This window comes from Panicum virgatum, chromosome 3K, assembly GCF_016808335.1.
Source record: "Panicum virgatum strain AP13 chromosome 3K, P.virgatum_v5, whole genome shotgun sequence".
NCBI lineage: Eukaryota > Viridiplantae > Streptophyta > Magnoliopsida > Poales > Poaceae > Panicum > Panicum virgatum.
The window spans coordinates 1,087,637-1,101,490 of record NC_053138.1 but is presented as its reverse complement, the minus strand read 5'-3'; the positions used below and the strand labels follow the sequence as shown (position 1 = coordinate 1,101,490).

At 55.6% G+C, this 13,854-nt stretch overlaps 1 protein-coding gene and 1 long non-coding RNA gene across 2 annotated transcripts; one reads left to right on the top strand and one right to left on the bottom strand.

Annotated features, from left to right (window-relative positions):
- The first annotated feature begins 9,345 nt into the window (after positions 1-9,345).
- Positions 9,346-13,524, top strand: LOC120696596 (protein DETOXIFICATION 21-like). The gene is made up of 8 exons (XM_039979555.1): positions 9,346-9,924; positions 11,074-11,615; positions 11,786-11,872; positions 12,062-12,118; positions 12,205-12,443; positions 12,532-12,650; positions 12,739-12,825; positions 12,951-13,524. The coding sequence occupies exons 1-8, from the start codon at positions 9,559-9,561 to the stop codon at positions 13,029-13,031; spliced, it is 1,578 nt and encodes a 525-aa protein (XP_039835489.1). The 5' UTR covers positions 9,346-9,558; the 3' UTR covers positions 13,032-13,524.
- On the bottom strand, positions 10,247-13,829 carry LOC120696601. Its single transcript, XR_005684246.1, has 2 exons — positions 13,696-13,829; positions 10,247-10,916 (listed from the first exon to the last, which is right to left on the bottom strand). It is a non-coding gene; the product is annotated as an uncharacterized LOC120696601 (long non-coding RNA).
- Positions 13,830-13,854: the final 25 nt, after the last annotated feature.

The following is a 13,854-nucleotide window of genomic DNA, read 5'->3' as shown; positions in this document are numbered from 1 at the left end:
CAACTCAAAACAGAGAAACAGGGGGAGGAGAACACAGGGGCGGCGGCCTGGAGAAACAGAGAGTCCACAAACAGATTACAAAAGCCGCAATAAACCTAACACAAGTGAAGGTGTATTTATACCCGCGGGACCGGTCAGACCGGTGCGCTGGACCGGTCAGACCGGTGTGTTAGACCGGTCAGACCGGTGCCAGGGACCGGTCAGACCGGTTGGCCTGCAGCACCCCCTGTACATGATCTCATCCGACGGCCGAGGTTCTTTCTTCGAAACGAAGTCTTCTCCGCGATGCCGCCGTCTTGATGAAGATCCAGTCCGCGGTTTTGAAGGGTCCGCGAAACCCGGGTAGGTGGCCGGTTTTGAGAAAACCGCCAAAACCACACGCGCGGGAAGATTCCCGCCTCCACGCCGTGGCCCTAGACGCCGTTCCCGCCTCGGCCTTCTGACGGCCCTAGACGCCGCCCGACGCCCGTCACCACCTCGCCCGCAGCGAGGCCCTAGATGCCGTCGACGCCCGTCGCCTCCGTCAGTCCCGAGACCGACGCCCGTGCCTCCACGACTTGGCGTCTTCAACCGCCGTCCGCCTCCTTGGTTTTGTGGCGCAAACCAAGAAACCCGCCTTCCGTCGCCGCTTGCGCCCTCGATCCAGGAGTGGACGCCACAGCTGCCGCCCGGTCCGAGCTCCGGTCCCGGCTGCCCTTCACCGCCGTCCACCGCACGGTCCATCGGCCACAGCACCTCCATGTCAGCTCCCCGTCGACACTCGACGCCCGTGTACCTGCAATCCAAAGACCAAGCGCACGATCACACCGCACGGTTGACAATTCACTCATCACAAGCAGGATAGAGTACTCAACATTCCTCACGTACAAGTACTCGTACGCATACAGAGACGTACGTAAAGGATACAGAGGAAGCTGATACAGCCAAATTTCACAAAGGACCCTAACCAAAGAAGAAATTGTAAAGAAGCCCCTGGAACCTTCATGAATCCCCTGCAGCCGACCTCGTCATCGCCAGCTATCGCCGTCGAGGAAGAAGCCGAGCTTCACCGTGAGCTGCCTAGGCCCCATCGCACCCTTGTTTTTGAAGGAGTCGCAGTAGAAGTCGCCGTCGGCTGTTGCCCATCGACCGAGGACACGCCCCGACCTCTGCAGCTCCCGGAACTGCGCTCGCCATCGACGACCACCGCCGCCGAGGGGAAGCCGAGCCAGATCCGGCCACCCATCATCCACAAAGCCCATAGCTTGCTCTGTCTCCACCAAGCAAAAGGCCAGCGGGCTCACCTGCCGACGAGCCACCCGCCACGAGCTCCTGAACACCCCTCCCAAGGCTCGCCACCGGCGCTGGAGCGGAGCGCCGACTAGACGGGAAAGAGCCCCGGAGGACAAAATCCGCGCCGCCGCCGCCGTTGCCACCCGTCGACGCCGCCCGAAAACGAGATCCACTCCGCTGCAACCACAAAAAGCAAAAGGAGAAAGAGCCGCGCCACCGCCGCCGCTCCCGGATCCAAAGCTCCGTCGCCGACACCAACGGCCAGCAAACCTAAACTACACCTAGATCTAAATCTATCTAGACTAGTATTCACAGCGGCGGTCGATTCCCCTCCTCCCCTCCTCTCAGCGCCGTAAAGGTCGCCGGAGAAAGAGGGGAGGTACTCGGTTTCTCCTCCCTGTCGCCGAAATGACAGCTAGCTGCCTGCATCAGCATATGATCGAATCAACGTGCATCATCATGTAATTAACAAGGGTAATATAATTGTCTCCGATCCGATAATTAAGATTCAGATATCGTACGTGGATGGAAGCAGCCTCTGAACTATATATTTTCAGAGATGACCCAATTAATAAGAATGCATGGGCCGAGCGTGCACGCGCGTCTTGCTCTGCTCCACTCGTTGTTCCATCGCTAACTTGTTGCTGCTGCGCGTGTGCATGCTGGCGTCGGCCAAATAAATAGATAAATAAATCTGCTGGATAGGAGTGGTAGCTAATTGCAAGAATGGCATGCATCTGGGTGGGTGATGGATAGAAGATGAGTGTCCATGGAAGCGCATGCCCCCCCTACAAAACGCATTCATGGGCTACCTGCTCTGCTGTTGATGTCCACCTTACTTTCATGTAAGTATATATGCTTGTATACATAGTTGAATCCTCTAATCTACCGTAGCAGTAGCAGCAAGAGCATCCACATTATATTTGTACATAGGGCCGGTGTGTTTAGATCGCAAAATTTTTGCAACAACTACAGTAACTTCGAACGTTTGACCACTAATTAGGAGTATTAAATTAAATGTGAATAACACAAAACTTATTACATAACCCCCGGGTGTAATTGCAAGACGAATCTTTTAAGCCTAATTGGATCATGACTGGACAATTTAATACTGTCCAGGGGTGCCGCATACCGCAAATCAACAACCGACAAACAGCTAAGTTGAAGTTTCTTCTATTTCAAAAACTTTCAACTAATACAATGTTTGTTACATAATGCAAAAGGAAAAAAGATACAATCCCCAGCCTAAGGGTCCGCAGGCTCTCGCTTGAAGTAGGCGGCGATGAAGTCAACGACCTCCCGCACGCTGTCCCGAGCGGCGGCCTCCGTCTCTGCTACAGGGCCATCGACCACGGGCGCCAGCGAGATGGCCGGGTCGTGGCTCCGGAGGCAGGTCAGGATGTGCTCCGCCACCATCCGGATCAGCTCGCGGCCCTCGGTTTCAAGCTGTCCAGTAAGGACCGGCCCCAGGCGCTGGAGCCTATCCGAAGCAGAGCTCAACACTGGGAGGGCGTCAGCTATCGAAGCTGGCGGCTCCGCCACCTGGATCGGGCTCATTCCAAATGGCACCAGTGCGAGGCTCGCTTCGGCCGCCCAGTCAGCGATCTGCTGGGCTCCAGCGCGCTGGTCTTCCTGGTGCTTCTGGACCGCCTCCCGGACAGCCTCCTGCACCCGGGTGTCCAAGGCCGCCTTGGCCACCTCCACCTCGCGGGACCTCTCCTCGAGCTCGCGGGATCTCTCCTCGAGCTCGCGGGACCGCTCCTCCAGCTTGGCCTCCTTCTGCTCCGCATATGCCTTCAGCTTCTTGAGCGACTCTCGCTGGCGCCCGAGCTCCTTCTCTATGCCGGTGGCGTGGGCCTCCCGCTTGGCGAGGGACTTCCGGCCCTCCTCCAGATCCGCCTCGTCGGCAGCCAGCTGACTGGCTCTCTCCTGCAGTTGCTCGCGCCATCCCTGCAGAGTCGCAGAGAAGACGTCGAGCTCCTGCCTCCGGAACTCGAGGTCCTCGCTGCGAGTCTCCAGCTCGGACTGTTGAACTGCGAGGTGAGCCTCGAGGTCGGACCGCTGAGCAGCGAAGCCAACAACCTCCAGGGTGAAGTCCTGCTCCCGCTGCGCCAAGGATTTCTCCCGGTTCGACACTGCGAGCTCTCGGTCAAACACCTTCTTAAGGCTGGCTCGGTAGGCCTCTTGGTCCGACTTGAGCTTCGACCGAGCTTCCGCAGCGCGGGAGGCTTCTGCCTTCGTGTGCGCTTCTAGGCGGGTGTGCCAGTCGGAGAGACGCTGGCGCTCGCTCTCCAGTGCAGACCACTCCCGCCGGAAGGCCGCCTCGGCAGAGGAGGTTGCCTCCTCGATCGACCGCCGAACTCGCAACAGCACCTGAGGAAGCGGAGTCGCATCCTCCTCCGGGGATTGGAGCTGCAGGAGCCGTCTGCCAAACACCACCTCCAACTCTTCCTCCGCAACAGGACCGGAGCTGGAGGTAGGGGCTTCCGCTGCGACACTTGTCTCCGGCGCCTCCGCCGCCGCCGAGTCGGGCGCGGCCGGACCCAGCTCCGGCGCCCCCGCTGCTGCCGAGTCGGGAGCGGCCGAGCTCAGCTCCGGCGCCCCCGATGCCGCCGAGTCGGGAGCGGCCGAGCCCAGCTCCGGCGCCCCCGCTGCTGCCGAGTCGGGAGCGGCCGAGCCCAGCTCCGGCGCCCCCGCTGCTGCCGAGTCGGGAGCGGCCGAGCTCAGCTCCGGCGCCCCCGATGCCGCCGAGTCGGGAGCGGCCGAGCCCAGCTCTGGCGCCCCCGCTGCTGCCGAGTCGGGCGCGGTCGGACCCAGCTTCGGCGCCCCCGCTGCTGCCGAGTCGGGCGCGGCCGGACCCAGCTCCGGCGCCCCCGCTGCCGCCGAGTCGGGTGCAGCCGGACCCAGCTCTGGCGCCCCCGCTGCCGCCGAGTCGGGCACGGCTGGGCCCAGCTCCGGCGCCCCCGCTGCCGCCGAGTCGGGCGCGGCAGAGCCTAACTCCGGCACTCCCGCTGCCGCCGTGGCGGACGCGGCCGCATCGGGTGCCCCCTCCACCGATGCGTCAGGAGCGGCTGCGCCCTGCACTGGCACCTCCACCACCGTGTCGGGTGCGGCTGCATCCAGCACCGGCGCCACCGCCGCCGCCGCTGCTGCACTGAGCACTGCAGAGTCTGGAAATGGCATGACAGTCAGCATCGCATCATGTGCCACGGAGTAAGCAGCAGGACGCCGTACCTGAGGGTCCTGCACCTGCTGCCACCGTCGCTGTCGATGCCGAGGTCGCCGCCGCCCGGGCACCTGCTGATGTGCCAACGGTGGTAGAAGAACCGCTGGGGCGGGAAGCCCTGGTAGCAAAGCAGAAAAGCCATCAACAAAAAACAAACAAACAGAACACCGGCGCAGGCAAGGAGAGCAGGATGACACTAACCCAGCAGTACCGGGTACCCAGCGTCCCCGGAGCCCGGGCCTCTTCTCTTGTGCCTGCTGCTGTTGCTGTTGCTGTTGTTGCCCGTGCAGCTGCGATGCAGGCGCAACCCGGGCCTGCACCCGTTGCTGCTGTTCCTGCGGCTGCGGCATGGGCGCAACCCGGGGTCGCACCTGTTGTTGCTGCTGCCGTCCGCGTGCCTGCTACCGCTGCTCTTGCGGCTGCTCCTGCTGCTGCTGCTCTTGCTGCCGGCGCGATGAATTCCTCGGCGGCGATGGTGGTGGTCCAGTTGCGCCAGAGGACCCGTGGGGGCCGGCAGCCCGGGAGCTACCTTGGCCTGCGCCCTCAGAAGACCTCTGGCGCTTCGCGGCGGGCTCCGAGACCAGGGTCCCGTCGCCCCGGAGTAGCCTCCGCCGGCCTGCGTCCCCCGACGACGCACCGGAGCTGCTCTGAGCCCGGCTGGAGCCGGCCGCGGCCGCGCTGCTAGCCGCGGCCTGTTTCCCCTTCGTAGTGACGCCGGACCCCGCAGCGCCCAGCGTAGCCTGATCCCCGGACGTGCCAGGGATCCGGAGCCCGCGGTTCGCGTCGCCTCCGGTCTGGCGTGGGGCCAGTCCCCCGTCGTCCAGAGTCGGCAGGGTTGCCAGCACCGCCACCCTCGCGGAGTCCTCGCAGAGGGGGACTATGCCCTGCGGGGGGATCAGGTTCTCCGGGATGAAGGTGTCTCCCGTCACGTTCCGCACCAGGACCTCCAAGGCCTCCTGGGTCAGGTCGCTTCCCTCCCCGCGGTGGGTCCTGCTGCAATCGTTGAGGCCGGTGAAGCTCCACGCCGGTCGTGGCCGCTGCTTCAGGGGGGCGATCCGCCGCTTCACGAAGTCGCCGAGCACGTGCCATGAGGTGAGGCCGCTCTCCGCCAGCGACCTGATCTTGTCCAGCACGGAGTCGAACTCCGGCTGCAAGCGACGGCTTGGCCCTCCAGGATGCTTTGTCGAAGGCGGGCCCCGCGATCGGCAGGGCAAGGCGCTCGTTGGCTTCGGTGGTGGCGATCACCCAATCCCTGCGCCACTCCTCCCACCTTCCGCCAGCAAGGCCGGGAATGTAAGGAGTCGGCAGGTCGCTCCTTATCTGGAAGTAGTACCCTCCCACTTCGTCCCTGCTCCTTCCGGACCTCACCAGAATGAAGAACTAGCGGAAGAGGATGACGCAGGGCCGAACTCCTACGAACATCTCGCATAGGTGCACGAAGATGGACGTCAGGAGGAGGGAGTGCGGCGTCAGATGCTGAAGTTGGAGGCCGAAGTCTTCCAGCAGCAGCAGCAAGAATGAAGAAATCGGCAGTCCCACGCCGGCGGAGACATGCGAGGTGAATAGCACGAACTCCCCGGCGCGGAGGTTGCCAAGGGGAACCGAGCCTGCTCGCACCCCCCAGCCGGTCTCCTGAGCACTCCACCCAAGCAGGCGGCGCACTGTGTTCAGCTCTCCCTCGGTCTGGAAGCGACGGGGATGAACAAGGGATGCCATCTCTTGGTGGGTGAGGAAGGAGCCTGTGTAAGGGGGAGAGAAGGGCGAGGAAAGCTCGGAGGCAAAGGGGCGCAAAGGCTGGAGGAAGAAGACGAATGCGGGAAAGCAACCGTGGAATGCGGTATGCCCCGTTATAAAGCCTGACTCAACCGGCGCGCCCCGGAACCGTCGCCGGAACTCAAGCGACGCCCGCACCCGGAGTTAGCCGCCCAGTCCATGACGTGGGGGCCCAGGCCCACATGTCAGGGAGGGTGGGTAATCAACGAGGGTGCGAGAAGGCGGGATCCGAACCGTCGCCCGCGCGCGTGAAGCAAGGCGAAAGCCGAGCTGACGTGCGCGCATTAATCGCAGGCGTGGCCGAGCTTTTCGGGAGCTGCGCCGGTGGTAAATGATCCGTTTACTCCGGCCGCAACAATGCCGAACGTCGCGCGTGTGACTAGGTGAACCACTGATCGTGGGGCCCATAGTCAGTAATCCGTTGCGACGTGATGAAGCAGCAACCAACCCAATGGGTGGTCAAAGCCGGTCAAGACCCCTGCGGAAAGGAGCTTCAAGCTATACAGAGCCAAATCGCAGAAGTGGCCCCACCTGTGGGTTCGTACCTCTCCCAAGGTGGGCCCGGGGGCCACTGTCGGTACCCTGTAACAGGGATACCCACTCTTACTGCAGCAAGGCAGGACCCGCGTAGTTACCCGTAGCTGCGCGGGAAAGATGGAGTAGCCAGGCCCCACAGGCCAGGTTTTTCCCTCACCAGGCCAACGGCCCCGGACCGTTCCCCGCCTGAGGATGGGTCCGGTGACGCCACGTGTCTACACAAAAGGGAAGCTCCGAGCTGACCGCCGAGGCCTCGGACCCCCAGAGGGGTCCGGGACCTCCTGCGCCCGTCCGGACTCCCCTCACCGTGTAGGGGTCCGGAGCCGCCACGTGTCCCGGAGACGTGGGATTGTGCGCGAGTCTTCCGCAGGAAGACTCGCCCACCTACCGCATTTAATGCGATGGACAAGGCGTGCTCTGCCGCCGCGGTACACAAGACAGCCTTTTGTCAGGCCCCGCTGCGCGCCGCGTATTACCAAGGAGCACAGTGCAGCCGCCTGAGCCGCGCCCGCGCAGAGCCCGTCTGCCGCGTTAAATGGATACGACGGCCCGGCACTTTTCCATCATGCCACCTACGCCGCTCCCTACATAGCCGCTCAGCTACATGACAGGCGATGCTACTAGCTGCGTCGGGCTCCGTCTCGACAAGACAGCGCCAAGACATGATGGACGGAGGGCTCCGGGAGCAGGCGAGGGAATCCAAGAGAGAGATCTCCTTTGCCTGCAACGCCATAATGTATGAACACTCTGTTATTTTATATTGCATCGTTGGACCCACCCGTCGGGGATCCAACAGCCGTGTACGCACCCCCTTGAGATATAAAAGGGAGGTGCCCGCTGTGCACAGGACGATCTCCACGATCTTCAGACTAACTCAAGCTCTTGCAACCTGCTCACTCTGGTGGGAAGGCAATACAACACACAGTGGACGTAGGGTATTACGCTCCGGCGGCCCGAACCACTCTAAATCTTGCTGTGTTCATCGTGTTCTTGAGTGAGATCGATCTAAGACTAGCTACCCCCCGAGTACACACCCTCTGGGCTAGGGCGGGTGCCTTCCGCCACCCGGCTGTGGTTTGCAGCACCACGACAATGACTGGACAATGTCATGCTACAATAAACAATCTCTAATGACGGATTAGTTAGGCTTAATAGATTCGTCTTGTGATTTTCCGTCCGTCTATGTAATTAGTTTTATAATTAGATCATACTTAGTCCTTTTAATCTTCGGTTGAAAATTGTTACAGTGAATTTTGTCCAATTTTTTATAGAATCCAAACACACCGTATATATCATGCACAAAGTTAAATAAAAAAGACACCTGCTATCCCCCCACCAGTTAATGAAGCCATCATTATTCATTAATGAGGAGTAAAGATAAGCTAAACTTTATTTTTAAAAAGAGGCTAATCTTTAGCCGTTGGCCCTGAGCTTGGGTAGGCTCTGTTTAGTTCAAAAAAATTTCCTACATCAAATCTTTTGACATGGATAGAGTATTAAATTGAGTTAAAAAAATAATTAATTACGTAGTTAGACTGATTAGGATAAAATAAATCTTTTAAATCTAATTAGTCCATAATTGAATACTAAAATTCAAATTTTCTTACCAACTAAACACACCCGTAGCGAAGCCATTTTGCCCATCATCGCTAGTATTTTGCGAGGGCTTGGCGTGGTGAAGCCGCCCCGCTTGAGGAGGTGAGCAACGAAACGAGGCCTCCCAAACAGAGACAGCCGAGCAATGATGATGGAGAGACCGCCGCTGCGGCTGGCACCCGTCGCTGTACATAGCTTTTATTGACAAACGTACGGCGCGGCATGGCCGCGGCCGCCGATGGATGGATGGAGGCCTGATGGACCAGACGTCCAGACGCACAAGCTACGTGCCCCAGCCTGCGCCGCAGGCCACACACATGTGCACCGTGGCTTTGCCTTGTCCCCTCCGGCCTCCGGCAGATCGATTTTTTTCGCGACCTGAGCACGTTTTCATTGAGGAGATTCGTCAGATCGATTTATTACTGGTATTATCCACAGCTAACTGCCCCCGGCCCCCCTAAAAAAAATCAAATAAAGCAAGCACACAAGAAAAAACACGTAGCTACCTTGAAACTAAGGAGGAACACAAGTAAAATAACATAGATAACTAAGGAACACAAGGTTTTCCACACGCCCTAAGGCACAAACCTATCTCCTCCTTGATCAGTTCATCAGTTGCAACACCACCAAAGGTTCAGCCTCCTTTCCTTAAAAGATTCTCCTGTTTCTTTCATTCCACACCGTGTTTCTTTCATTCCACAAATTCCACACCGTGTAATGCATTGCATGCTTGGCCTGCTGGTGGCCACAACACCCACCCCACCCAACAATCCGTCCGTCAGCTGGTCAACATAATTAATTGAATATATTCCCACCATACCCTCCTTACCAACACAGATGCATGCAACAAGGGAGGGCAATCTCGTCCATGCCGGTCCCCACCTCAGCTCAGCTAACTCCCGCATGGCATTGGCAATTGGCATGCCGGCTCCCACCTCAGCTACCCCTCCCGGGCAAACTAACCAGCAGAGCGAGAGCATCGTCCCTTGTTGCCCTTGCTATAGTATAGATAGATGCCTCCTGCTCTCTCCGCATCCATTCTTAGATCCCGGCTCCCTCCTAATAATAGTAAGTAGTAGTCTTCTCCTGGTGTGTTTATTGGATTCCTTTTAGCTAGCGTGTTCCAGAGACCACCACCAAAGCAGCTAGCCAACATGGAGAACGGCAATAAGATCACTAGTGGTAGCAGCAGGGGAGGAGAAGAGGAGGAGGAGGCCAAGGTGCCCCTGCTCGAGCCCAGAGCGGCAGACGACCACCATGGAGGTGGCAGCAGAAGCTTGAGCAAGGTGGAGCAGGAGGAGGAAGAGCAGCAAGATGATGAGTGGTCGTCGCTGGGGCGGCGGGCGTGGGAGGAGAACAAGAAGCTGTGGGTGGTGGCGGGGCCCTCCATCTTCACCCGCTTCTCCTCCTTCGGCCTCACCGTCATCAGCCAGGCCTTCGTCGGCCACATCGGCGCCACCGAGCTCGCCGCATACGCCCTCGTCTCGACAGTGCTCATGCGATTCAGCAACGGCATCCTGGTATGGTATTTACTATTTAGTACTAATTAATCTTCTTGCTTCTAATTATATATATATATGCATGGTAGTACTACTAATCTTGCATGTATGCATGTATGTGTTCCTTTTAATGAGTGATTTCGTCTCCATCAACATTTAATTACACTTGTCATCGCTAGTACTAGATAGAAACCACATTTTAATTTAATTTTCTAGGGGCACACTGCACAACACATAAAGGATAGGTACTAGAAAGAAGAGAACCGGTGCGTGCCCTGTAAAACAGCGACTCGCAGCAGGATGCGTAGCCGCCTAATTAGTCTAAACCAAGGCACCAGTCGTCTGTTTCAGTCTTTTTGCCTCCCTTGTTTTCCATCCATTCATTCATATATAACAGTGCATCGACAAGGACCAGAAAGAATACCAAGCCAAACTTTCTACTAGTAGGAACTTTGCTTTACAAAAGCGGACTGGCCACAATGAGACTGACGTGACAAACACCCAGGAGAGGAGTATTTTTATTTTTTTACATGCATGCATCATCTACCGTAGTTGTATTAGTCAAGGTTGAACAATCTAACAGTACTGTGGTGTGGTCCTTCATGGCTTCATCAACCATAGTATTAATACCTTCATCTGTATTCTGGGCCCACAGTTAAATTCAAGTAAAGTTCCACACCAACTTCACCGTATATTCATTCGGTGGAGCCTCTCACGTGCCGTGTAAACGAGGGAAGCACATTGAATGGGTTCGCCTTCAAGTTGCTCTGTTCTTTCCTCAGCCAAGAAAATGCGCCACCGAAGACGCCAACCAGTACGCATCATCGATTGTGCTGTCCACACACATCGCGCCCCAAAGTCATGGTAGAAAATTCATGGACGACTCCATTTGGTTGATTGCTAGACGTTCATTCATTGCTGTCAATATCAACGTACAATCTCTGCTCATACGCTGCTGCCGCGCACATCACCCAATCACCATAGTGTCACCCCACCAACAAGAAGGAAACAGCCTGCAAAAGCCATTAACAGCTGAAAACAACAAAATTAACCTAGACATGGCATGCATGATATCTGTATATGCCAGACAATGCAATGTAGTAGTAACACTCTAGAAGCAAGCTTGAATTAACTATGCATTTGATGGACGTTAGCTACCGTGAACTGCAGCTGGGCATGGCGAGCGCCCTGGAGACGCTGTGCGGCCAGTCCTACGGCGCCAAGCAGTACCACATGCTCGGCATCTACCTCCAGCGCTCCTGGATCATCCTCTTCGTCTGCTCCGTCGTCCTGCTCCCCGTCTACCTCTTCACCGAGCCCATGCTCGTCGCCCTGGGCCAGGACCCCAAGATCTCCGCCGTCGCCGGCACCATCTCCCTCTGGTACATCCCCATCATGTTCTCCTACGTCTGGTCCTTCACGCTCCAGATGTACCTCCAGGCGCAGAGCAAGAACATGATCATCACCTATCTCGCCATGCTCAACCTCGCCCTCCACCTCGCCCTCTCCTGGCTCATGACCGTCAAGTTCCAGCTCGGCCTGGCAGGGGTCATGGGCTCCATGATCATCGCCATGTGGATCCCCGTGTTTGGCCAGCTTGCCTTTGTCTTCTTCGGGGGTTGCCCTCTCACATGGACCGGGTTCTCGTCTGCTGCGTTCACTGACCTCGGTGCCATCATCAAGCTCTCGCTGTCTTCTGGTGTCATGCTCTGGTAAGCAGCATATTTATGCTTCAGTATGCATAATGCAGTCTCAGAAAAAAAAAACAGCACTGATAACTATAAGAGCAGTAACAATGCACATGCCTCTTTTTAATTAATTTATCAGGATTTTGATATGAATGTAATACATACATACTCATCGATCTGCTTGGCCTTTTCAGTTTGGAATTGTGGTACAACACCATATTGGTGCTCCTCACAGGGTATATGAAGAATGCAGAGGTTGCACTTGACGCCCTTTCAATATGGTAATATACACTACACTTAGTAGCTGTTGTTATTCACACTTCTTCCATAGACTTTAGTCTTTCCACTCATAATTAGTGTCAACTACCAGAATACTAGCTACCTGTCATTGTACTGGCATGATGTCCCTTCTGTGGTCGCAAACAGCTAGCATTACTAAGCAGTGTGGTATCTATTTGTGACATGTGCAGCCTTAATATCAACGGTTGGGAGATGATGATTTCTATCGGCTTTTTGGCTGCAACAGGGTACTTACTTTATCTTTACTTCTTTAGCCTATCATCCATTAATGTCTACTTTCTACCATTTTGATGCTAATGCAACCTATCTTTAGAGTGCGAGTGGCAAATGAGCTTGGAGCTGGAAGTGCAAGAAGGGCCAAGTTTGCGATATACAATGTCGTCATCACGTCTTTCTTGATCGGATTTGTGTTATTTGTGCTCTTCCTTTTCTTCCGTGGAAACCTTGCTTACATATTTACTGAGAGTCGAGCAGTGGCCGATGCTGTTGCTGACCTCTCACCTCTGCTAGCCTTCTCCATATTGTTAAACAGTGTTCAACCAGTGCTATCAGGTATGCTTTCGGTTCTACTGAATGACAGAGATTAGTGCAATGTACCTCATATTTATTTGACACAAAAATATTACTTAATCATCTATAGGTGTCGCTGTTGGTGCTGGCTGGCAAAGTGTAGTTGCCTACGTTAACATTACATCATACTACTTGATTGGTGTCCCCCTTGGAGGAGTCCTAGGCTATGTAGTGGGACTTCATGTAAAGGTAAGATTATGAAATCTGGCATTAACGTGTCTGGTGCACCTTGGCTGTAAGTCGCGTTCCTCACTCCACTCGGTATTCTGTTGTGTAGGGCATTTGGATTGGCATGCTGCTCGGAACACTGGTCCAAACTATTGTGCTTCTGTTCATAACATTAAGGACCGACTGGGAAAAACAGGTATCTTGGCTCACTGTTTGCTTAGTGCTGTACTTAGCTATGCTATTTGCGATCTTCATTGATAATACATTGACTGGTAGAAGGTTACGCGATATACTGAATTATTCTTTTATTCCAATTTGCAGGTGGTGACTGCTCAAGAGAGATTGAAGAGATGGTACATGGAAGAGAACAGAAGACTGCAGGGCTCTAGGAGCAATCCTTGAACCGGCCCTCCAAAGTGGACCTTTGTGAGTTCACAAAAAAAATATTTGATCGGCATTGGAAATCCCTTGGCAGACACATATCTTCTCAGTTCTCACCATCTCAGGAACGAAATGAGGGGACTTTAGCCTATCCAGAAAATGTGCTCACTTCCTCAAGCCAAGCAATGAAATCCATTGTCAGCAGTAGCCAACGTCCAGTAGAAAAGCACTGTATCAATTGCCAACAGGATTGGCATATATGCGTGAGCCTGTGTTGGCTAGCCGTGATGGCAAGACAGACTGTTGCTCTGCATCAGTTTTGGGGTATGCTAATGTCCCATCAGAGCCGTGGTTGTGGTTTGGGGGCATCTGTGCTGATTTTGTGTGTACATTTTGCGCATACAACTAGTTCTAGATGTGCATCTATTGGTTGGGTTCTTGTCGATCTATCTTGTTGACTGTACTACTGAGTTCGGCAAAATAAAACAGATTAGGCAAAATAAAATGGTTTATACTTGCTAGGGTTCTGTTTGCAATCTGCCAATATCGCACTGAAGTGTTGATTTCTGATAAAATACAGTCAGAAGAACTACACGACACTGTAATTCAACCCGAGGCAGATTGAGCAAGCAAAATCGAATGGGAGATCAGAGGACATATGGGAGGAGAGGAGTTGGGGACGAACCGAGGTGAAGGCTGTAGGTGAATGGGCGATCCCATCCTGTCCTACAGGCTCTTGTGCAGTCAGCGGCCGTGCAGTCCTCGATTTAACCCATGGCTGCCGATCGAGGCTTGTCCGCCGGCGTGCAGGGCTCATTGCCGCCGCCGCCGATCCACCGGCTGG